This window comes from Sphaerodactylus townsendi, linkage group LG13 (genome assembly GCF_021028975.2).
Source record: "Sphaerodactylus townsendi isolate TG3544 linkage group LG13, MPM_Stown_v2.3, whole genome shotgun sequence".
Classification (NCBI taxonomy): domain Eukaryota; kingdom Metazoa; phylum Chordata; class Lepidosauria; order Squamata; family Sphaerodactylidae; genus Sphaerodactylus; species Sphaerodactylus townsendi.
In genome coordinates, this window is record NC_059437.1 from 44,397,819 (window position 1) to 44,423,211 (window position 25,393).

At 45.3% G+C, this 25,393-nt stretch overlaps 1 protein-coding gene across 1 annotated transcript; it reads left to right on the forward strand.

Moving 5' to 3' along the window:
* The first annotated feature begins 1,387 nt into the window (after positions 1-1,387).
* On the forward strand, positions 1,388-23,595 carry TOP3B (DNA topoisomerase III beta). The gene is made up of 18 exons (XM_048514887.1): positions 1,388-1,523; positions 2,753-2,879; positions 3,893-4,024; positions 4,497-4,603; positions 5,035-5,109; positions 5,871-6,067; positions 6,830-6,986; positions 7,295-7,408; positions 8,257-8,347; positions 14,836-14,990; positions 15,760-15,865; positions 16,533-16,679; positions 16,979-17,152; positions 17,871-17,999; positions 18,318-18,467; positions 20,210-20,310; positions 20,497-20,698; positions 23,087-23,595. Exons 2-18 carry the CDS (start codon positions 2,810-2,812, stop codon positions 23,566-23,568), a joined length of 2,589 nt encoding a protein of 862 aa, XP_048370844.1. The 5' UTR covers positions 1,388-1,523; positions 2,753-2,809; the 3' UTR covers positions 23,569-23,595.
* Positions 23,596-25,393: the final 1,798 nt, after the last annotated feature.

The window sequence follows — 25,393 nt, forward strand, 5'->3', positions numbered from 1 at the left end:
TTCCCCGGATCTGAGTGTCACTGTTCCACACTCCTGTTCCCCCCAAAAAACCCTCCACAAGAAATATAACGAGTCCTGAACTGTGTGTGTGTGTGTGTGTGTGCGCGCGCGCACGCATGTGAAAAATGCCATCAAGTTGCAGCTGATTATGGCAACCCTATGCAGTTTTTAAGACATGATACTAAAAGAAGTGGTTTGTAATAGACTTCCTCTGCATAATAATTATGGGATTTCTTAATGATCTCCCATCCAAATGCTTGAGTAAACTCTGTTTAGCTATTGGAATCTGAAGATCAGGCTTAATGACACTTTCCATCACAGCTCCCAAGTGTTCTTAGAATTGCATTATATGTTTATCAAATATAATAGTGACTGTATGGCCCCTATAAAGATAGCAACATCTACACCTAGATTTAGGATTTTGAAAACATCAGGAACACCTCCCTTCAGATCTGCAGAAAATTAAAGTCTCAAAGCACTTGTGTGATAACCTCTCCCCTCCCCTCTCCTCCCTCCCTCCCCCAAACCAAAGCAAAAAGTTTCTGAAGTCTGTGCATCAACCAAGATCACAAAAAGCAAAGCACTGGGGATTGAGCAGCATAGTTCCACAGTAACTCCAAATGGTGTGTAAAAACTGGGGATGATCAGGACAGGAGGAGGAAGAGGAGGGAAAAGTGGTGCAACCAAGGGAAGTAATGGTAGGGAAGCTGGCTGCAACAGGAGTGGTGTGGGATGGGATATCTCCTTTGGCTGGAGCAGCAGTGGCGTAGGAGGCTAAGAGCTCATGTATCTAATCTGGAGGAACCAGGTTTGATTCTCTGCTCTGTCACCTGAGCTGTGGAGGCTTATCTGGGGAATTCAGATTAGCCTGTACACTCCCACACACGCCAGCTGGATGACCTTGGGCTAGTCACAGCTTCTCAGAGCTCTCTCAGCCCCACCTACCTCACAGGGTGTTTGTTGTGAGGGGGGAAGGGCAAGGAGATTGTAAACCCCTTTGAGTCTCCTGCAGGAGAGAAAAGGGGGATATAAATCCAAACTCTTCTTCTTCTTCTCTGCCACTTCTCATGGATACTCCACTTGTAGATTTAATTTGCCAACTGATGACATACCTCATACCTTTGACAAAATGGGCTGTGTCATTATGGCCCAGTTTGCATGGGGTGTTTTCCTTGGGGCTCTTGGTTGTGCAGTGGGGTGTCCTCGCATTTCTCTGTTTACACACAACCACTGCCTGCTGAACAGCTTGCCTGCACCCACTTCTGGGTTGCTCCTGAACATCCGCCCCAACCCCCAGAATTTGTCTCCTGCATCCAGAGAGTGGAGAGAGGTGCCGTTGCCCTGGCAACGGAACCCACCTGCGGACGGAGGACCGGGGATGCAGGAGTCTGCGCATCTCCCTCGCCCTCCTTCCCGGAGCCTAGAGGAAGAAGAGAGGAGGAGGCGGCGTCTGGGCTTGAGAATGACCCGGCAGTGGAAGCAGCAGCGGCGGCAATGGCCGCCTCCTGAGGCTCCGGCGCCTGGTGAGTCCTTAGCCTGGGCGATGAAAGGAAGCTGCGGCCTGGGTCGCCATGCAGGGTTAGGCCGCGGTCGCCTTGGCAACCAACCAGTCTCTTCCCCCCATCCCACCCCACCGGCCATATTCTCGGGGCGAAGGAGGACTTTTGGCTCGTTTGAGTTTCTGGGGAGGAAAAACGGGAGCCTCGGGGAAGCGGGACTCGAACCCTTTGCCCTCGCGGGGGGGGGGGCCTCGCCTCTCAGCCCCCCTTTCTTTGTGGAGGAGTGCTGATAATGGAGAGGGGTTTGGAAGTAGTTGGGGGTCCCTACCCCCGTCCACCCCGGGCATCATGTTTGCTTTTCCCTGCCTCCACTAGTACAACGAAGAGCATTTGGAGGAGGATGCAGCGTGGAAATGCAACTTTCAAAATCCATTCCGAACTTTTGTTCATGGACATTATAAATGTTTTCAGTTTTATCCTTTTCCTAATCTGAGCATGAAGTTTGCCTTCTTCATCTCCACCACACATTGAGTTGATGTTTTCATTGAACTATCCACTCCAACCACAAGATTTCTTTCCCTCCAGTTCAGACCCATCAACATTTTATTTATTAATTAAAATGTTCAAAACCTGCCTTTCAAAGCAACTTCAGCTGCTGTATCACTATACATTTATAAAATACTTTAGCTGGAATCCAGGGTCACTTTCTAATATTTATTTGGATTTGAGCATCAGTATTTATAGACATATATGTATCTCTAGTAACGTACTTGTTTCTACCACTGATCAAAACAAGCAAATACATAACAATAACAGCTGAGAAGCAATAGTTGAATCCATATAGTATGTGAAGGGGCAAAGGAAAAATGAGAGTGGGGGGAATCATACCTTTGCAGAATAAAAACATAGCAGAGTTATTTGAAGTCCATACTAACAACGGAAAAAATAGTGTTTGTTACTTGCAGATTTTTTTTAATGTTGTCACAAGTCTCTGAGGTACATCTCACAGAGCTCATACTTTGTCATGGTGAAAAATAAAATAGAATGACACTTCTCCCTTTTTTAGGTTGACAAATTAAATTTGAACAGGGAGAAGCTTTTTAAAAATCAGTTCTTTCAAAAGGTTTTGTGAAGATGTGAATGTTTGGATATATGATCAGTGTTTATGTGCTTGTGAAACAAAGACATCTAGAAGGGTATACTTGAGAATATAATGGACTAACAACATAACAGAAGTTGTCTTTTTTCTCTAGGTTGATATAAGCCAACTTTTTTTAAAGATTTGAAGGGGCTTTTCATTACTCTGCAAAATGAAGACTGTTCTTATGGTAGCAGAGAAGCCATCTCTGGCTCAGTCTATAGCAAAAATCCTTTCTAGAGGTAGGAGTGAAAATCACATTTGTCTTGTTTGTTCTTTCACAGTATCTCTCAATAGTAATGTTTAATTCCATTAGGACCATAGATTGACTTGCTTGGGAGTAAGTCTTGTTGAATTTCCTGACAAACACACAAAGGGATCAGTTGTTCAGTGTATTTGGCTTTATTGATTATTGAATGATTTTATATTCTGCTGTTCAGACAATCAAGGTAGATTATGGTAACCTTGCTGCCTAAGATACAAATAATGCTCTCCAACTTCAAAGGAAATAGCAACTATAGGTATCCTTAGTTCTTACTCAAACATCAAGGTATACGTTCCTGAATAGACACAGAGAAGGGGCAAAGATATATATATATATCTCTGCAGGGAATTCCACAACAGTTGGACTATTACAGAAGTGCCTCGGCTCTAATCAACCTGCCACTTTGCATCAAGTTTTCCTTGCTGTAATTATTGTATTAACTGAACAAAACATGTACTCTGGTTGCTATAAAAATAAAACTGTGAAACTATTTTGGGAGTAAGAGATTTCCCCCCTTTTGCTGTCCATTAGAATTTTAAGCGGAGGTGCCCAAGATTGATATTGGGATCTTCAGAACAAAAGCTCTGTGTCATGAACCTTCATCCAACCAAGTTGTGTTTAGCGAATGGTATTTTTTGAACCATAGGTTGGCATCTCCTGGACTCTCATGTCTGATAGTGTCCAGGAGGAAGGCCACAGTAATAAATATAATACATATCTTATTGTGTCTTTACAATGTAAAGCATGGGTGTCCAGCTCTGACCCTCCAAATGTTTATGGACTATGATTAACAAATAAATTTTTTCCCCCAAAGATTAATTTTCCCCAACAAATTAGTTCTTTCCCTACTGGGAGTAAAGTTCTCTTTAAATGAAGTTCACTATCTTCTGTCCTAAGATGGATTTAACTTCAGGAAATTCCTTGTTTGAAAAGGCCTATAGTGCTCATTATTGCTATCAGTATGCCTATTTTTTGTTGTTCTTGTTGTAGGAAGCATGTCCTCTCGCAAAGGACTCAATGGAGCATGCTCAGTGCATGAGTACACAGGATCATTCTTGGGACAAAGTGCCCGCTTCAAGATGACGTCAGTTTGTGGTCATGTGATGACCCTGGATTTTATAGGTACAGCATTTACTGTTGTCTGTTGACAATTTTGTTTGGCATGGTCGGGCTACTGCTGTTTCAGGTCAAAAGGGAAACAATACTGCAAAGATAAGTGCAATTTTAATAAGCTGGACTCTAGCTGAAATATGTGACAGGCCTGATTTTTTAAAATTCTGGATTTAGACCAGCTTAGCATTTTAAAAGCCTCACACTTTTTGCCAGGATCCATAGCTTGTTTATGGAGTCTGGTATCTTTTGTTTTTGGAATTCCTGTGCAAGACAAAAGCACAAATGGAATAATTACACAATGTATTCACATTCCGTGGATTTATTGTTTGCAGTACATGCCTTAGGTTCTTCAGGCTATGCACCTGCTGAAGCATTTGTATGGCACAATGACTAGCAGAACCAGAAAGCACAAAGGTCTCAGAAGGTTGCTGTGTTTGTATTACAGTTCTACTTGACATTTTATTCTCTTGACTTTCTCTAGGCAAATACAACAACTGGGATAAAGTTGACCCAGCTGAACTTTTTAGCAAAGCACCTACAGAAAAGAAAGAAGCTAATCCCAAACTGAACATGGTGAAGTTTTTACAGGTATTTGCTTTTCAGACAGTTTTTAAAGCAATCATTACACTTGTCTTTAAATTATACTCTGTTCCACAAAATGATGGTAGTTCGGTCAGTTCAGGTGCAACAGCTGAGAAAATTGTATGCTTCCGCATTTCATATAGTCCTAAACGAATATGAAAATTATCATTCATTTTTACACACTGCCTTTGTCAAAACCATTATTTTGTGCATTATTGTACATGATACTTTGAAATGAGCATTTATGCCAAAATGTATTTTTTACTTTCAAATGGATGGGGAAAGCAGGGCTAGATAGACACTAGGACCCAAGCAGGGGATTCTACAACAAAGAAGGTCCAGCATGCTTTGTTTTGTGGCAGAGGAATATATAACCCTACTATGCCACCCCTCCCCTTTCGGGCTTGTGGAACATGTGTGTTTTACTTTAATTTTAGGTAGAGGGAAGAGCCTGTGACTACATTGTTCTGTGGCTAGATTGTGACAAGGAAGGTGAAAACATCTGCTTTGAGGTATGATTTTCGCTATAAAATATTAGTGTGAATTGTATCAAATTATTTTCATATTTTATTGACAGCAGTATTGGTGAGAACACACTGGTGGTAATCCATCATCTTTTAACTCTTTCGCAAATGTTAAATGTATTACATTTGATGTATAGGGACTTTTTACATCACAAATATGGAGAGGAAAATGAGGAATTTGACCTTCTTTTTCCTTTCATGATTATTGAATATTTTTGTGAGCATATTTTAAAACTTAGCTTACCTGATGACTAAAAAGTAAACTTAGATTTTCTGGAAAGTCTGCAGTCACATACAACTATGCATTGCAACTAAATGTAGCCTGCAAGTTATAGATTGTATGTCTCTGTATTTAAACTTACTTATAATTCGGTGGCTACAGTCCTATTCACACTTACCTGGGAATAAGCCCTAGAACCTTATGGATGAGGTGCATAGGATGCATCTGTATGTTTTTCGTGCTGCAAATTATGCTTTGTTGATCTTTGCATTTTACACATATTTATATTTTACCTGTTGTTTGAACTAAAGGTAGCTGGGATGGTTAAGTTTCTGCTGATAATCACTGAAAAACTAGGGTGATCGTTTGAATTTTGTGCCCATGGCAGAGTTGTGGTTCAAACCAAGAACTCCCTAATGTTTCCCTGTCTCTTGACCACACTTTCTCAGCTCATGAGGATCATATAAATGAGGAGAACATTTTAAACGCATGGGTTCAGTATAGAAAGCATAAACATTATTTCCTTTAGGTTCTGGATGCCACTGCTCCAGTGATGAATAAGCCCCGTGTCAACGAAAGGACTGTTTACAGAGCTAAGTTTAGCTCCATTACTGACACAGATATTTGCAACGCCATGAACCACTTGGGAGAACCCAACCACAACGAGGCTCTATCGGTGGATGCTCGTCAGGAGCTGGATCTGAGAATTGGGTGTGCATTTACAAGGTATCCCACTTGTCCACCTTCGATAGGGTGTTCAGCTTACAATGAACAGCAGCAGTTGTCCAGTTTAATGTGAATAAATCAAAAAATATTATGCTGAAATAGCAGTGCCTTCACCTGGCTTCTGAAGACTAACGAAGAGCGTTCCCACCCACCATAACCTCACTGGTGATGAGTTGCAGAATTGTCATATCAGGTTCAGACCTGGGGTGAAGCTGTTTTTGTGTTCTCTGAAATTGGTATGTATGTACACATGTAGTATGTGCGGTCCCTGACAGTCTTCTGTAGTAATTACTGATAGGGCCAATCTCCAGGAAGTGTCCTACTGAAACCAGTTATAAGATTGGTCATTTTCATCCCTGAGAGAGAAGCAGTGGCGTATTGGTTAAGAGCAGGTGCATTCTAATCAGGAGGAACTGGGTTTGATTCCCTGCTCTGCCACTTGAGCTGTGGAGGCTTCAGTTGGGTGACCTTGGGCTAGTCACAGCTTTTTGGAGCTCTCTTAGCCCCACCCACCTCCCAGGGTGTTTGTTGTGAGGGGGGAAGGGCAAGGAGATTGTAAGCCCCTTTGAGTCTCCTGCAGGAGAGAAAGGGGGGATATAAATCCAAACTACTACTCCTCCTCTTCTTCTTCTCCTTCTTCTCTTTCCTTTCCTCCTCCTCCTCAAATTCTGGGTACAAAAATTGGTATTTTCATATAATTTTATGAAAATCAATTATGGATCATGAGCTTTATTCCTATACGCATAATATTGTTTCTTTTAGGTTCCAGACCAAATACTTCCAAGGGAAATATGGCAATTTGGACAGCTCACTAATATCCTTTGGGCCCTGCCAGACTCCAACATTGGGCTTCTGTGTAGAACGGCATGATAAAATCCAATCATTCAAGCCCGAAACCTACTGGGTATTGCAAGCCAAAGTAAGTTATAACCCTCTTTCTTGTCCTGGACATATGATTTGCACAGTAGAATCATAGAGTTGGAAGAGACCACAAGGGCCGTCAAGTCCAACCCCTTGCCATGCAGGAACAGGCAATCAAAGCACTCCTGACAGATGGCCATCCAGCCTGTTTAAAAATCTTCAAAGAAGGAGGCTCCACCACACTTTATGGCCCTTGTGGTCTCTTCCAACTCTATGATTCTAGGATTCCATTGGACTAGCTTGCAAATCAGTTACTAGAAAGAATCTGAAGATATTTTAACTTATTTTTATTCCCTTCATTCCCAGGTTAATCATGAAAAAGAATGCTGTCTGACTCTGGATTGGGACAGAGTGAGGGTATTTGACAGAGAGATTGCTCAGATGTTCCTGAACATAACCAAGGTAGCAAAGGAAGCCAAGGTAAGCATTTAGAATTGTTTATATGGTTAGTGGCCTGTTTAAAACTCCCGTTGTTTAATTCCGTGGGTATGACCTCAAAGGCAACAACAGGTAGACTTTAAAGAGACACAGAACTGGGTGGTGGGGCAGTGCAATTCAAAATGAGACCAAAGCGGAGCCAGCTTGAAATGCAAACAAGCTGAACTACTTGCTGTGCTCTCGGCCTTGGATTAATAGAATGTGTGCAAAGAACATGGCGGGCGTGCTTTTGGGGCACAGCAGCAACACCTTCTTTTTTAAAGTATGCTGGTAAACACTATAAAGTTAAGAATCATAAGCAATTAATGCACATAGTAATTAACTGAAATCATTACATCATGTGGAGGTTTGCTGTTTTTAAAGCAAAATAAGTAGTAACAAATCCTTCTGGTTGCCCCCTGTCTAGTTAAAGTAGGCCTTTGGATTCCATTTAATTTCCCTAGGATACAGAACTGCATAACTATATCCAAGGACATTTACATTTCAGGCAGATCCTTAAACTAATTGGCAAGCCCTTGAAGGTAAAGTGTGGGCTTTGGAGAAACCCAGTTCTATCTGCTAGCTTCTACTCATGCGTATTCTCCCTATCAGCCCCTTGACACATGTCAATTTCTTCTCTATTAAAGAGAGGAAGCATGCAGCAATTCCTTCAGCCTATACTATAGTGTCCTCCTAGCTCATGACTTTACAGGAGCGGAAACACAGATCCTTAACTGTGCACCTTTTAAGTGGAAGGAAACCCTAGCAATTACACCCATTCAGTGGCTTCTGGGGCATCTGTCCCTAAAATGTCATCCCAGCTTACTTGAGGATGTTCTTTTGTGCCATAGGTAGAATCCATGAGCAGAAAGGAGAAGGCAAAGCAAAGACCTCTAGCTCTGAACACTGTGGAAATGTTAAGAGTCGCCAGCGCAGCTTTGGGTAAGTTTAAATCACAGGAGTGTAACTCTGGTACCTCAAGGACTTTTCTTGCAAGCCTTGTCTAGATGCAAGCAAAGGGAAGCTTTGCAAAGTATGCAGTGGACCCATTAGTCGTAATGCAGAGGGTACAAGCAGGAGCTCCAGAATATCCATGCCTTCCCTTGGCTGCCGTTCTTTCTCTCTTCAACACCCTAAGCATTAATTTTAATGCCATTGATTGCAGCAGAGCTCAGTTGCTTTATCTCCTGCTTTGGGTGGCCCTGCCATCTAGGCCTAGATGAGTGACAACTTGTGTAGTCAACCCCGCAGGGTCGTCGCTAAGGAATAGGCGAGACGCGGAGGAGGTTTCATCTGGCGGAGAGCGTCAGCAACAGGAAGCGCGGGTTTTCATGATCCTGACAACTCTGCCCTGTGCTGGTCTCTCGCACCTTTTATTAGGGTTTCATTGTGGGCGTGTAAAGGAGGTGGGTAGGGAGATGAGCGGGAGACCGGGAGACCTGGAGATCATCATGTGATGCATGATCTCACCTGGCTACGTGCGGAGAGGAGCGTAAGCGTCTGAGCCTAATCCTCACCTGGGGGCAAGACCATTGTCCCTGCGCCCGGTGACTGAGCCAGACAGTTCATGACCCGTGACTCATAGGGGGATGAGGAGTGGGGGGTGCGGTGCGACCAGCAAGGCCGTAGGTCCATTGGCGTCCCAACGTTCTACCACGGTGCTGCTGGGTCAGCAGTGCATCACTACATCTCCTCCTTTTTTACATTTTAGAAAAAAGGGGGACCGAAATGCTAAGGGGCGATTTAAAGGGACGCTTGACACCTCCACCAACTGGTCAAGCTGAACAAGCGGCTTGTGGAACATTAGAACTTGGCTGCGGGGTAAGTGAAATTCGCGGGGCTCCTTGCACACGTTACAGGCAATATTAGACACACATTGAACGAAACAAGATCCGATAACGAGGCACACAATTAAACCAATGCAGAGCTGTACAATAACACTCAACCATCCTCCCGGCAGCCAGCTCCAGAGGGCTGACCACCCATGCGGCAAAACATAATACTTCAGATTCGCTACAACTTCCTGCAGCTCACGCACTTTCATATGAATCAATTGGGGAATTATCAGAAAGATTAAAACAACACATATTATGTACATTCTCACAACCTTGGTGATGTAATAACAATAAGTAATCAATAGCGGCACGATTGTCTAGGGTCGCTTGACGAAGTTCCTGCTGCTCGGAGGCCAGAGCGTCCAGAGCAATGGAGGTAGAATTGATGGGCTTCGCAAGGGCACAGGCCAGCCGGCCAATAGTCTTGGTGTTACAGGAAACAAGTCGGGGGGGGCTCCCACAAGGGAAGTTGCGAGGGGACAGGCTCCGCCTTGGAGAGGGATGCGACTGCGTCGTTTCGACAGGAGGGATCGAAAGGCAGAGCGGAGCGGCGGCGGCGGCGTCCGGGCTCCTGGGGTGGAGCCTGGGGTAGCAGAGAGTCCCGGCAGACAGACAGGCGGAAATGCAGCAATAACAAATAACATAACTTCAAAAACTAGGGCATGCAATAAATTTAAACAGCAAAACATGGCTAAACGATACATAGGCTGGATGATGGGCGGAAGGAAGGCAACCCGTGGTTGCATAATTGTCCAATGCATGGCTCTTGCTGTTTGACTACCAAAGCTACAGAGCGATGACGTTAGAGTCCATGGATTTCTCAAGAGCGTAGGGAGAGCTACTGATAGTCTTTAGCATTGCGGGTTCAGTGATTCTCACGAGCAAGGTTGTGAGAGAAGGCGTGTTCCAACAATTATTCAAGCCGGGCTGAAAACAGCGGAGAGTTCCAAGGGTTAATCTATCAGGAATGTTCCTGGCTGCAACTCCAAGTTCAGCCAGGAGGCGGCAGAGAGGGAGAGAGAATGGCGGCTGTAGATGAGGAGCAGCGACACACAGCGTCAACCTTTGAGCCATAGCTGGCCCGAATGGCAGCCTGGGTTGCGATCTCCGCGGGAAGAAGGGGTGTACTGGTTCCAGGGAGGGCCCTCCCATCTTGGCCCAGGCTGGAGGGTGATCGGGCTCTCTCAACAGGGCGGCGGGGTCGGATCCTCCAGGGAGGCCCCGCTCCATCTCCGGGATGGGGCTGGCCTGGCATGGCGAGCTGGACTCCTGTATAGAAGAGAAAAACAAGCGACGCTTTCCCCCAGGGGTTTTGCGTGCTGGCTGAGTTAATTCGTTCTTATAGATGACAATGGAAAGCCCGAGCCCTGAGTAGCAATTTTGATAGAGAATAGAGAAGAGTACTTTGGATATGGTCTGCTGGATGAGACCTTGATTGGGGCAATAGGGGAACTACTCCCTTTTTTTCGCTTGTTTTGGCCAAGCTTTCGTTAGGCGCAGTTGGCCCATTCCGTAACGATCACTTGCAACATTCAAGGCGCAGATACAAGGCAGGGAATTGCCCGAAGGCTTAGGAGAAGGGAGAGCTCATCTCCTTTTCGGATCTTTGTTTGTAACACAATCCCAATTACAGCCTATGGTGTCGCTTTTTTGCAAAGCAACTTGAACAATTCACAATTATAGTCATATCGTAATATAGCGTCTATAGGAAAGATATAGAGAAGATGCAAAGAAAACAGTTCCTGGGCTTGAGGTTTGATCACAGGAGCAAATTGGAGAGGGTTTTGCAAAAAAAGCCCTTTATCACGAATCCTAGATCTAGAGGTGGGGAAAGGTCAGCCCATTAGAAAAGAGGGAGGGTGTGCAGAAAGGAAGGCGGGGGAAGGAGTTTGGAAGTCTAGCTCTACCTTCCCCTCCCGTGAGGACTTTGGCCGGTTTGAGCTGCTTCCTACCTTCACAGCGGAGGCTGTGTAAGATAGGGTGAATGTGGCTGAGAGACCCCCCCTTGGCACTGTGACTCAGCCAGGGAGCCCTCAGCAGAAGAATGTGGGAGCATGAAAATGATTTTGGCTTCATATGTAAACTTGCGCCACGCCAATGTGGCAATGATGTAGGCTCCAGATGGACCCGAGAAGGAAAAGGTTCTCAAAGGAGAGGTTTGGAAGAAAAGTTTTGAAGGTTTAAACTAAAGATGGAAGTGACTTGAAGCAGGTCCCCATCCCGGTATCCTAAGAGCACCTTGCACGAAGCTGTGTGTCCACGTTTAAGGCGGATGCTGTAATGGGCGAAGCCTTTCAAGGCATTGGCACACATAATCAGAAGGAGAAAAACTTTAATTGGAAAAGCACAAGAGCATAGCTTAGAAGCAATGGAAAAAATCCCTATGAGGGGAAACTTTAGGGGTCCTCTTGAGAAAGGGGGGCAAGACATACAGAACATACACTTAGGCATACAGAGCACATATAAAGTAGCGAGGGAGGATTTGGCAACTCTGATTTGAGATTTTGCTCTCTCTGAGGGTGCTGGACGATTTTGCTGCCACTGGGAGGCTTTGAGCTTAGAGGCTTTGCACACAGGCTCAGAGGCTATGAGATCTAGGTTTGAACCCACAGCTGGAGAGGGCCAGGGAGGCTTCTTCTTCACGAAGCGACTTTTGGCTTAAGGCCATTGTGCGAGCATCTTCCCCTTTCCATGCCTCATTGTCCTGTAGATTGGCTATGGGGCATTCTGAGGAGAGGCTCAAAAGCGGCAGTCCTCTTCCTGGTCAGCATTTCCTTTCTGCTGCAATTCAGTGACTGTGGACTCTGCAGAGATTTTGAAAATGCGTGCCATTCTGGGAGCACTAGGCCAGGAAGGCATGGAGTGACTTTGGAAGTAGAAGGGAGCTAGCAGAGCAGGAAGTATAGACGTAGAGGGGGAGCTGAGCAACGAGATTTAGATTAGTTGAACTTAGATTAGACTCAAGTGAGAGCATAGAGGCAGAGAGTGTTTCCGGTGAAACTTGGCAGTTTCTGCAGGATGTTTGTCCATACTTGGATATGTGGATGGCTCCCTTGGTGCATGGGGCCCATGACCCCTGGGATGATGAACAACCCCTGTTCAGCTGCTAAGGAAGCTTTTGGCAAGACCCAGCCTAATGGTCTCCGCGGGGGATGGGATCACTATACTCGAGCTGGGAGCAGCCGGGCGATCCCATGGGGGAGCTCTGGGAAGGGGTTTGAGGTGCGGATTCATCTCCGGGCTGGGAGGCTGCCCGGCTGGCCTCCCCAGCTGGCATTGGGAGCGCCCGGCCCTAGACTCTCCTGGGGGGTCTTCAGCCTCTGGGGAGAGACCCTCCTCCGCTAGGGTTGTAGGCCTCTCAGCCGGGCAGCCTAAGCACTGAAATGTCCTGGCTTGCCGCAATTGAAACACTGCCCTCGCTGCCTCATGGCAGCGGAGAGGAGCGGCTACTAGAAGGCTGGCTTGATGGGCTTAAAGACCCGATATCCTGGCAAGCTTTTGGCATGTCGCGGGCCAGCTCGGGTTCCCTTCCTAGGCCTGTGATCGCTTTATGCACTCAGCGGAGGCGCTCTCCCGGCAAGGCGCCATGAGTTCCTCGCCCCGGGCCTCGTCAACCTGCCTCTTGAGGGCCTCCTGGAGCCTGTTCACAAACTCAGCATAGGGCTCTTTGAGTCTGCCGGGTGCTAGAAAAACTTTGGGTTGGTTGCCCGGGCATTGGGGATTCTTTCAAAAACGCCTTCTGTAGGCGCATTCAGAGGCGCACTGTGGCAAGTGTGGCCACCGGCAGGACGCATCTGATTGTTGGGGTTAATGAAGCTGCATCAAAGCCAGAAGTTGAGCGGTTGTGTAGGCGCCGCCTGAGGCGGCTAGCCCTGCTAAAGCATTGCCGTATGAACTCGCTCTCCCAGATCACAAATTGTGCAGGGCTCAGGAGCATGCGGAAGGTGGTCTTCCAGTCGCCCGGAACTATTAAGTGATTCCTCGCGACCGCAGGCATGCCTCTCACATAGCTGGTGGACTCCTACGTCCCCAAGCACTGCTTTGGCGGAGCTTCCAGTGAGGATGTTGCAGCTTAAAGGGCGGTACTCGACAACTCACCGAATGATCTACCCTCCCCCTCAGTATTCGTGAAGTGGACTCGGGCACAATGCAAGAATCTCGGCATCGCCTTCCGTCAGGCTGTGGTTTCTTCTGCAGATCGTGGCACGCTCTGGCGAGAGTTTTGAAACCTCCGCCATTACGCATACTGACGGAGGTGCAGTGGCTTCGGTTAGGCGCGAGCAAGGTGAGGGGGCGGCTGGAGAGCCGGAATTGGGTGAAGGAGCAAGGGGGGCAGAAGGAGGACAGGCATCCACCAGTGGATAGAGAAAATTCCTGGGTTGAAATTGAAGAAGGTGAAGGATCGAAAAGGAGGGCGGCCTACAAGGGAGCCATAGGTCTGCAGGCTTACGGCTAAAACATTGTCTCCACGCCAGTAGCAGCTTACATCTGGCGCCAGCGAGGCTCCCCAAGAGTGCGCTCGGCGTTCTTCCTATAGTCCCAGATTCAATGTCCCCCCCTCTGGGCACCATGGACACTGAGCTTCAATCTCAACCAATTTGCGCAGCTCTCTTTACAGGGACCCTGCCGCGATTTCGCTAACGCTTGAAGTTCGCCAACGTGCTTGTACTATGTTCTGCTTTTGTAAGCTCCTATACTCACCGGTGTTCCGCTGGCCGGACGAGAGAGTGTCCTAGGACGCGTGTCTCTGGATGCGCCGATCCAGAGGGACAGGTATGACACCGAAACGGGGTGGGTCCCTGGACGCGCCGATCCAGCTGGACTTCCCTCGTATCGCCTTCCCCAGGCGCACGGTGAGCAGGGTGGAGGTTCTGCATTCCCTGGCTCGGCACCAGCTTGTAGCGTCAACCCCGCAGGGTCAAGCCGCTAAGGAATAGGGCTAGACGCGGTGGAGGAGGTTTTCTATCTGAGCGGAGAGCTGCCAGCAGCCAGTGGTGCTGGTTTCATGATCCTGGACAACTCTTGCCCTGTGCTGGTCTCTCGCACTCCTTTTATTAGGGTTTCATTGTGGGCGCAGGTAAAGGAGGTGGGTAGATGACTGAGACTGGAGACCTGAGATCATCATGTGATGCATGATCTCACCTGGCTACGTATGAGAGGGAGCGCATGCCTGAGCCTAATCCTCACCTGGGGCAAGACCATTGTCCCTAAGGCCTGTGACTGAGCCAGACAGTTCATGACCCGTGACTCATAGGGGGATGAGGAGTGGGGGTGCGGTGCGACCAGCAAGGCCGTAGGTCCATTGGCGTCCCAACGTTCTACCACGGTGCTGCTGGGTCAGCAGTGCATCACTACAAACTTGAGCAAGAACTCTTTCCCAGGGAAATTCGTCTGTCTCCCTCTAATGTTGCCTTCCACCAGTGGGTGAAGGCTTTTTTGCTCTGTTTGCCACACCCCTAATAACTGTTATTGGCCTCCTCCCTGGTTTTTGGTGGGATGTGTGTTTCTGTGTTGTGATCTTGCTGCGCTGCTGGCACATTGGTTGTGAATGTTTTGATGCTAACATCTAAGAGTTTCCTTTCAAATTACATTTAGGGATGGGGCCGCAGCATGCCATGCAAATAGCCGAACGGCTCTATACCCAAGGTTATATTAGTTATCCTCGGACAGAAACTACCCACTATCCTGAAAACTTTGATTTGAAGGGCTCTTTGCGACAGCAGGCTAATAACCCTTACTGGGCAGAAACAGTAAGTTTGTTTAAGTTTTAACTTTGATACCTACTCATATTTTATTAACCGGAGATGCAAATGTCAAGCAATCATTTCCTTGAAATGACTCTTACCCTGCAAAGGTGAGTGTGGGAAACAGTTGGGGCATGATGCAGTCTTCCACATGATGTGACTTCCACATGATGACAAGTCCCCCAGGCTTCCTCTTTGTGGCCACCAGTTCTGCACAATGGCAGTAGGGCTTCTACATGGCAGATCAGCCCATTTTTTCCCTGACCCAGACCCCTGTGGTCCCCCTCACTTGTCACTGCAGCCCTTTTTGTTTGTTTGTTGGGGAAAAAAAACACTGATTGAAAAGCCACTAGCGTTTTAACTGTGGGGCAGTAAAAATGGCATTGATATCAGTGTGACTTGGAAAGATCTAACTTTTCTCCTGTCCACAGTTGGCACCCTGGCTTTGCTATAGTCTTTCCAAGCAAGTCATCATAAAGCAGGTTTTGGAAAGATCACAGGAAAGCCAGAAGGTACAGATAAGCACTGTGGTGCTGTGTGGAAGGAGGGGAAGAAAACCCAAATTGCTTCTCAGTAGCATCCAAGCCGGGCTGAACACCTAGTATGGAAGCAATGTATGTTAAGAACTTCTGAGTCCTGAAGTGTTGAATTTTTTTATTCTATTGGTTTATGAAAATTTGTATCCTGCCTTTCTCGCCCTGAAATTGGATCGTGTCCATTGAATCTAACCCTTAGCCCATAGCACATTCATGCAGCTTTTCTTTTTTCCCCTTAGGTAAAAGCATTACTGTCGGAAGGTATTAACAGACCGAGGAAAGGCCATGATGCTGGTGACCATCCCCCAATCACTCCAATGAGATCCGCCTCGGAAGCGGAACTAGGTGTCTAATCATTCATCACTCTGACCTCCTAAGAAAACCAGTAGACCACAAGGAGGAGAATAATAGTTAATCATACTTGGAGCTTTGTCCATCGGGCAGACTTTGATGGAATAGTCTATGTCCGTGGTGGCGAACCTTTGGCACTCCAGATGTTATGGACTACAATTCCCATCAGCCCCTGCCAGCATGGCCACTTGGCCACGCTGGCAGGGGCTGATGGGAATTGTAGTCCATAACATCTGGAGTGCCAAAGGTTCGCCACCACTGGTCTATGTCATGATACCTTATATCTGCAGACTAAGTAAACACCTTGTGAGGCCAATACTGTAAACAGCATCTCCTTCATGCCAACATATATGCTTACACTACGTCCAAATGCATCATCTAGTGTTAAGATCAGACCTATGTCTGCAATGAGAAACTGGAAAAAGCTAGATTCAACAACAACTGTGTGCTCATCTGGTGTAGTAATGGGAAAATTTTTTAAATTAGACCTATTGTGTTGCAAAATTATGATGGGTATGGAGCATGTATAAGTATTAAAATAAGTGGTTTAAGAGAGGAAATAAGTTGTTGCCTACAATTTCCCCAATAGACCTCTTGTTCGTTTCTTCTAGAGCGAAATGCAAATTGAGTTGTATGGGTAACCATCCCTGTATCTTTCCAGGCGGTGATGGGTGGAGATTATACGAATATATCACGAGACATTTCATTGCCACTGTCAGTGCTGACTGTAAATACCTCCAAACGACCATTGCTTGCAGCATCGGTCCTGAATGTTTTACCTGCATAGGAAAGACTGTTATTTCACCAGGTAAGGGAAAGAAAGAATAAAAATTGTGCTTTTCATGCCTTTTAAATTCAAACTGAATTTTAATCCTTTTGCCTGTGAGTTATTGCTGACTGTTATAGAATCATAGAGTTGGAAGAGACCCCAAGGGCCATCAAGTCCAACCCCCTGCAATGTAGGAAAATGTGGTTATTATGTGGTTGGTGCTAGTCAAGACAACAAGGAGTGAAATAGGTGCATGTGTGTATATACATGTATGCTCCTACATGCACATTCCCAATGAAAAAACATGTTCTAATGCTTTTTTTTTTACCTGCCTTCAGGTTTCACAGAGGTCATGCCCTGGCAGAGCATTCCCCCAGAAGAAAGTCTTCCCAACTGTGACAGAGGAGATGCTTTCCCCATCAGTGAAGTAAAGTTGTTGGAAAAACAAACCAATCCTCCTGATTATCTGACTGAAGCAGAGTTGATCACCCTGATGGAAAAGCATGGCATTGGTAGGAGCTCTCCTCTGTTCTAGCATCATCAAACGGAGAAAGAGAATCCCTGTAAAAAATATTTACATCTCCATTGGCTGGTTGGATAAGTGATTGTGTTGTCAAATACATTGATTCAGACCAACCAGACATCCCATCAACCTAAAGCTCACGAGTAAGGAATCCAATATGCAGTTAGGCACTCAGGCATATATTGAGATAATTGGTCACATGGATGGGGAATTATAAAACAGCTAGCAGTAAAGCCCGTAGTACTAGCAAATACAATGGGCTCTAAAAATTGTTGGTGGGTTAACAGTGCCCACTGGGGTGGCCAACCCCTCCTAGTTTTCCTCTCCCCTTGGCCCCGTGTCACCAGCTCCCTCCTCTTCTTCCCGGACACCTGTATTGCCATTCAACAATTAATGGCGCAGTTGCGGCCTCCATCATTCATGACCCTCCCACAGGGAGTGGCCAATGCCTGCACCCGCTCTTCCTCAGGCAGCGGTAGACTGTACAATGATTGTAATTATTCAGCAGTGGGGGAGAAAGGTGAGAGCATGGGAGTGTGAGTTACCGCCACATTCTGCTGTTTTGTTTGTGTTGCTTTTTACCCGTTCTGTGTAAGCCATGGGTGCATTGCCATTGGCTGGAAGTAAGTCACAAGATGGTTGGCTGGAGGTGAGTGGTTGCCATCACAGCTAGCCTTTTACATAATAGGATACTGTTTGTATATTAGGAACGGATGCCAGCATCCCCGTTCATATCAACAACATCTGCCAGCGCAACTATGTCACCGTGGAAAGCGGCCGCAGACTGAAACCTACAAACCTGGGCATTGTTCTGGTCCACGGCTACTACAAAATAGGTCTGTTGGTTTCATTTTTTAAATACACCAGCCACATTCTTATTGGCCCCAATCTGCCGTGGAAGCCCATTTTGCAGTGTTGTACATTTCCTGTTCTAAGAACTCTAAAAGTGTCCATAGCTAAGGGGAAAATGGTTAAAAAAAAAAAGGGGGGGGGGGCTAAAAATACAGTCTGCTGATCTCTCCTATGCAGTTTTTATAGAAGTGAATAGAATTTGTTTCATTACAATGGAGCTTGGGTAATTGTCCACATTGCCCCCTATATATACCTCCGGTTGTTCTTATTAATACATGTCTTCTGTTGGGTTTTTCACTTAGATGCTGAGCTGGTGCTCCCCACAATCCGCAGCGCAGTGGAGAAACAGCTTAACCTGATTGCTGTGGGTAAAGCAAATTACCACCAGGTCCTGGAGCACACCCTGGACATCTTCAAAAGGAAGTTTCACTACTTTGTGGATTCAATTGCTGGTAAGAGTTTCTTTACACCTGATTCTCCCAAACTCTGGCTTCAGTGATGCAGACAGTTTTATGTCAAACATGCTGATTGTTTGTCGTATTCTTTAAGGGAAGGCAGCAGAAGTTGGAAATTCTAGTTTAATCGTCCTAACACTCAGATAGTGTGAGTTTTACTTTTTAATTTTTTTAAATTAGTTTTATTTTTTGCTTTAAATTAGAAGCAGTGGACCATGTTTCTTTGGACTATTTTTGGAATTGTCTTAAATTCCATTTAGATTTTAACAAAAAAAAACACAACTCCAGGGTTGATGAAAGAGACCAGAGACGAGTAAAAAGAAAACAACCCTGATCTTGTCAGTTTAAAAGAAACCTAGTTTGGAGAGGGCAGGCTCATGGAATTTGAAGATTTGCAGGTAAAATATTGTCTGTATTCAATAGAGCAGTCTAGAAAGTTCATCCATCACTAGAAAAATTGTTGCACTGTACTGCAGTGTTGGTAAAAATGAACTTACTGACAGTCTTCAAGCGCATTAAGTTCCCGGTGTTCCCGGTGTTGCTTATGGTGGCAAAGTTTTTATTTAGGCACAGTTGTGTTGGGCAGCTCAATTCAGGGGGTGGGGGAAGGGACTTGTGGAATTGGTGTGAGCTTGTGCCAACACATCACCGGCACCAGTGGCAAATGTGCCAGCAGAGGGGGCAAACTGGGCAATTGGTAGGTGCTGCACAGCTCAGCGGCACCTGACTCGGAGGTGATGCCTGGGCTCAGAGTTGCACTGGCCAAAATCTGGACACAGCTGGGGGCAGTTGGGGGTGGGCTAGGGGTGTTCCCAGGGTAGAGCCGACCTTAGCTTGCACTGGGCTTTTGGCCTGGGACCATCCCTGGAGCAAGTTCTGACTTACGCCACCAAGAGGGTAATGTAAGTCTGTTTGCTGCAATGGGGGCTTTTCAGGCAGCTTGGGATTTTTGGATGTTTGCTGCCTTCCCACGCCACTTGGAAGCCCTCTGGAGGTGGCTCAGTGTTAGAGCATCTGCTCAATATGCAGAAGGTCACAGGTTCAGTCCCCGGAATCTCCAGTTAAAAGGACCAAGCAGTAGGTGATGTGAAACTCTGGAGAGCCACTGCCAGCCTGGGCAGACAGAACTGACATTGATGGGCTAATTCTGTATTAAGATACAATATAGTCTTAAGATTTAGCTGACTGCTATAGCGTTGGGCTGGGTTGCAGAGAAGAAAATGAACAGCACTTGTGAACTGGACATACCTCAAATAGTCAAAGGGCACGAACTGTACACACTTGGCACCATGTTCCAATTTCCTTTCCCGTTGTTCCCTCCTCCCCCAACACTTCTAGTCTCTGACACAAATGTTTGCTTCCCCCTCTCTCACCCCCCCCCCATTTCTCAGAAAGAATACACTTGAAAACATTGATTGCACTCCTAACAACACTTCCAAATCAATGTAATTCCATTCCTAATGATCACACTCCTAATGGAACTTCCAAATAAATGTAGGCTTGGGTGCTTATAAGCTTGGCTTGCACTGTAGAATTTTATAAGGCACAGATCTCCAAAATGTTGATTGGAAAAATGCTGAAGATTCCCCAAATGACTGTCTACAGGGCAGATGAGGGTTGGGGGTTTTTTTGTCTGTCTGTTTTTAGCATTTCACAAGTTCATTTTTTTGTTTTCAAGGAAGGGAATGTGAAGCTGGTACTTAGGATCTAACATGTCTTTGACCTTATATTTTTGGCAGGTATGGATGAATTAATGGAAGTGTCTTTTTCGCCACTTGCTGCCACTGGCAAACCTCTCTCCCGCTGTGGGAAGTGTCATCGTTTTATGAAATACATCCAGGTAAAGCGAATCTGGAATTTAACAAAATGCAAAGGAGAAGAGTTATAACCAAGTATTGGATAAATCAATTGTGCAAACATCAGAGTCATGCAGGGGTCGAGTTAAATCTGTCTGCTGACTGAAGAATTTCAACTAAAACGAGGAGATGTGTATCTTAACGGGGTTGGTCTACTTTGTTCCTTCCAGGCCAAGCCGAGCCGCCTGCACTGTTCTCACTGTGACGAGACATACAGCCTTCCCCAGAATGGTACCATCAAACTGTACAAAGAATTGCGATGTCCCCTGGATGATTTTGAACTGGTGCTGTGGTCCTCTGGATCTAGAGGGAAGAGTTACCCCCTGTGTCCTTACTGTTACAACCACCCCCCTTTCAGGGACATGAAAAAAGGTTTGCCTCTACATTTAAACCTATGCTGTTTAGGTCTTTTGTGACACGTTTTTAATAATCTCCCTGTCATTGCTTCTGGAGACTTTCCTCAGTTGTCAGCCTCGCAATTCTGAAAAAACATACTCAAATACTTGAGTGTTAGGATTATTACTGATAGTTCATATCATTATAGAAACCTAGAGCTGGAGAGGACTCCCAGGACCCAACCTGCCCCTGCTCAATGCAGGAAATTCACAGCTACCTCTCCCCAGACCCCAGTGACCCCTGCTCCATACCCAGAAGAAGGCAAAAAACCATCCAGGTTATCAGCTTATTAGGGCATCCACACTCTTATCTTCAACTTCCAAAACCACCTGGCCAGACCCGCTGTATGGTGACCACAGATGGAGAGGGAATGAGGAGGGGTGGCAACATAAAAAGGAAGGGAAGGAATTCCCCTTTAAATAAAAAGAGCAGGCTTTGTACCTTTTCCCACCATTGTCACTGCAGCATAAAGGACCAGGAAGTAGGAGTTTGTCTTCCTCTGCTCAACTCTGGGTTATTAGCACTATAAACACCCCCGACCCACTTTTCAGTAGCAACTGAAAAAGCACACTGCCTCTGCAGACAAAGTACACTGCTGCCTCTCTAGTGCTCACAGTGCAGGAGCTCTTGAATCTCTCTCCATTTATAGGATTCAGGGGTGTTCCTGTTTTCCCTCTTCCTGGCTTTTTACATAATTGTCTTCGGGCAGGAGGAATCTATGAGCCTTTAGGGCAGAGGATACCCTGTGTGTTCCACCCAGTTGGTAGAGCCTCAGACTGCCTTTGCCTTTACATAACATGAGCAGGAACCAGTCCTCAGTCAATGGAGCAAGTCTGTGCCACCCTGCAACAGAAATAATTTTGGCTCACAGGAATGTGCTTGCCATTCATTCCTGTCATATGAGAAGGATTTCTGCTTGTGTTTACTTGCCAGTCAAACACAGGAATGCGAGCACATACATTTCTAACTACTCTCCAAAAACAGACATTAAGCAGCTTCTGACAGCATGATTTCACATACTTGAGTGAATGCTTTGGGAGTATAAATGAAGGTTGTAGGGGTCTGAAGATGTTGATTAATGAAAGTTAAGTTGGACTCAGAAATCCATAAATCCTGATTGGTCTCCTGGACAGAAGGGACCACTGTTGATCTGATCTTTCGCAGCAGAAGGAGACTGAAGCCAACTGGGACTGATCTCATGGAGCAGGCTTTCAGGGAACATGTAGGTCCACAAGTGTACCAGAATCCACAAAACCTACACTCTATGTCAGATCTGATCACTTCTGCAATTCCACAAGATTCCAACTTTTACTGTTAAAAAGCTCACGTTTCAAGTCTTCGCTATTGTGGAGAAAAAAAACCGAGCTGTCTTTGAACAGTTTCAAGAACACATTTCTTATTTAAAATTTCTAGTTCTCCTCAATTGGTACAGATCCCATTGTTTTCTCCTTAGCATTGAGTGCTCATGCTCTTACGTACCCAGCTTCCAAATTCCCACATCTCAGTCATTTTTTTCAAGATCTCTCGCAACATTTCTAAAAATTTACAGAAAGGAAGTCAAATTATGCAACCAAAATAAGTCAATTGTATACCTAATTGATAGAACTTGAAATATTGTGTTGCAGAAATTGTTGGCATGTGTGCATACAGAGATGCAAAATTCTAGACTCATCACATTTTTATCCCTCCCCCCAAGGATTTTAGGATGGTGCACAGGGTTCTCTCCATTCTGTCCTCCCAGTAATGCTATGTGATCATTCAGGTTGAGAGTGACCTGAGGTCACTCAGTGAGTTTAATGACTGAGTAGGATTTTGAACCCAGGTCTCCCTGACCCTAATCTGATATCCTCAGACCTAGCCATAAACACCAGGGAGGGGCTTTAGCCCAGTGGTAGAGCACATGTTTGAATGCAGAGTGTCCCAGATTCAGTGCCAACATTTCCTTTTAGTCTCTGCAAGCAGGTCTTGAAAGGAATTTCTCTGCCTGAGACCCTTAAAAAAACACTGCTTAAGAGTAGACAGTGCTGATGCAATGGTTTGAATGTTTCGAAAGCAGCTTATTTATCCGTGGTGGCTAAAGTGAACCTACCTGTTCAGAGGCAATAAACCTCTGAATACCAGTGCCAGGTGCCAACATCAGGGGAATGCCTTGGTCTCCATGCTTTCTTGTTGGTCCTCCAGAAGAACTGGTTGGCCATTGTGTGAGATGAAACAATAGATTTGATGGTCCACTAGTCTGATCCAGCAGGACTCTCCTTATATTCTGATCTAGCTTTGGTGGCTGTTTTTTTCTCCAGCACAGGAGGAGCCAAAATATGTCATCCAGGTTTTCTGATCGTCTGACCTGTTTTGTTCTTTCTTCAGGAATGGGCTGTAATGAGTGCACCCACCCCACATGCCAGCACTCACTGAACATGCTTGGGATCGGTCAGTGCGTGGAATGTGAGAATGGGGTCCTGGTCCTCGACCCAACCTCTGGGCCGAAGTGGAAGATGGCATGCAACAAATGCAACGTGATTGTACACTTCTTCGAAAACGCCCACAAGGTACGAGTGTCAGCAGAAACCTGCGAGTCGTGTGATGCTGCCCTGGTGGACGTAGATTTTAACAAAGCCAAGTCTCCCCTCCCTGGGAACGAGACGCAGCATTCTGGGTGTGTGTTCTGCGACCCTGTCTTCCAAGACCTGGTCGAACTGAAGCATGCAGCAATGAAGCATCCTATGCACCGGGGAGGACAGGGGAAAAGGCAAGGCCGAGGAAGAGGGAAAGGCAGGCGGCCCGGAGGAAGGCCAAACCCAAAGAGGCCAAAAGACAAAATGGCTGCCCTGGCTGCTTATTTTGTGTAACAGTCTCTAATAAACAATAGAACTTCATACAAAGTCTTTGTTCTCTGTACTCCTGTCAGTTTCTTCAGCCATAACAGCTTTAAAATTAACTTCTACATATTTGTCAAACAAGATTATTTTCTTGTGCTGCAGCATTGCAAACTGGCTGCTGCAAATTTCATTTGGATCAACGGTATTTATTTAAGCAACTTAACTGTGCTCAGTAAAAGTTTCTCGTGAATCTTTTTTTTCTGTCGCTTCCTTTAAAAAATTTTTTTATTGTATAGTATAGTTATATAACAGATACATGCTATGCTTTTAATCATACTATACATTTTTCCCCTTTTCTCCCTCCCCCCTCCTCCTTCTTTTTCTTTTTATTCAAGCAAGCAGCAGAAAGTTCATTCTTCGTATCCTTTGTTCCCATTTTTCTTCGTTAAAGCCAGCTTCTCTCATCCATTTCTCAAAAGTTAACCAAATCTTCATAATGTCTCTTAGTTTTTCTTGCCCTAACATATTTTTGACATCATCTCAAAAATTTCTAACTGTATTTGTTCCCAAACATATTCGTTTCTCGTGAATCTTGAAGGATTTTGCTGACTATTTTGAAATAATCATTCACTTCTAAGCTCTGTTCGGTTAAGCATTTTCTACTTCAGTTTGAAATGATGGAATAACGTGGCTGCCCCCTGCCAACCACCAGTCAGTGCCCACATCCAGTGAGAAGCTAGGACATTGTTCTAACTGCCCTATTCATTGCCACTGGCTTCCCCTTCCCAACTTGTTGCATAGGTTGAAGAGAGGAACAAAGTATCTTCTCATTTGGACATGCAGCTGAGTAAGATTGTAAGAAACTTAAGTGGTTAAAATTGAATTCATGACTATGGAATCAAAGGCCACATGGAGAAAGCAAGACATAAGTGAAAATATACAACATTACTGATGATTTACCTGTTGAATAATAATCCGTAGTTTCTGCAGCCCAAACACTGGTTGTTGTGAGTCTTTTTAAAAAAATTAAAATTACATTCAATAAGAAAAAAAGCTGAATGTAAAGCTTTACAAATTTATCTCCAGTTCTATAAACAATCATACAGATGTTAAGCTTGTTTCACCACATTAGTCAGAACAACACTCCATTTATCAAGCATCAAACGTTTTACCATGCAGTACATGTTACTCAGTGATACACATTCTTGTACTCTCTCCAACCACTTCTGCTTATTTGGAATGTTCCTTTTCTGGTATCTAGCAAACTAATCTTGCAAGTGCTTTATTAGAGAGTGGCACACACAATATTTCATTAATGAGTAACAAATATGCACTGGAGCACCCTGTGTGACAGTTTTGATGCACAGATATGATGTTGCAGAATACAGCCCATGGAAACTTTATAATAGAATAAAAAATCTGATAGCGTCATAAAAGTCTTGTTTTCGCTGCAAAAGAATCTGCATTTGCAAGGGACGATTCTGACCTCTAGGAAAGGAAAAATTTCCAGATTAAAACATGGCACCTTAAATACTAGCAAAAGTTTATTCCATCATCATTCACACACTTCTTCAACCAACGATGCTGCAAGTAGGGAAAATGCTCTGCGAGGTTACTCAAACCCAACCCGTGCTGATCTCCACAGAGTAGAAGTGGAGTAACGTTACAAAATAGTACAAGTGGAATGAGAGGTTTGGGGCTGCAGAGGCGTGGGTTCAAACCTTACCTGAAGCTCACTTTGGACCAGTCTCAGCTACTTCATAGTTTTTGGGGGTGGGGGGGATGTGTGTGAGAAATCATGTACGTGTCATAAACGTGTATGGAAGCATTTAAAGGGTTGTGGGTTGTTTTTTTA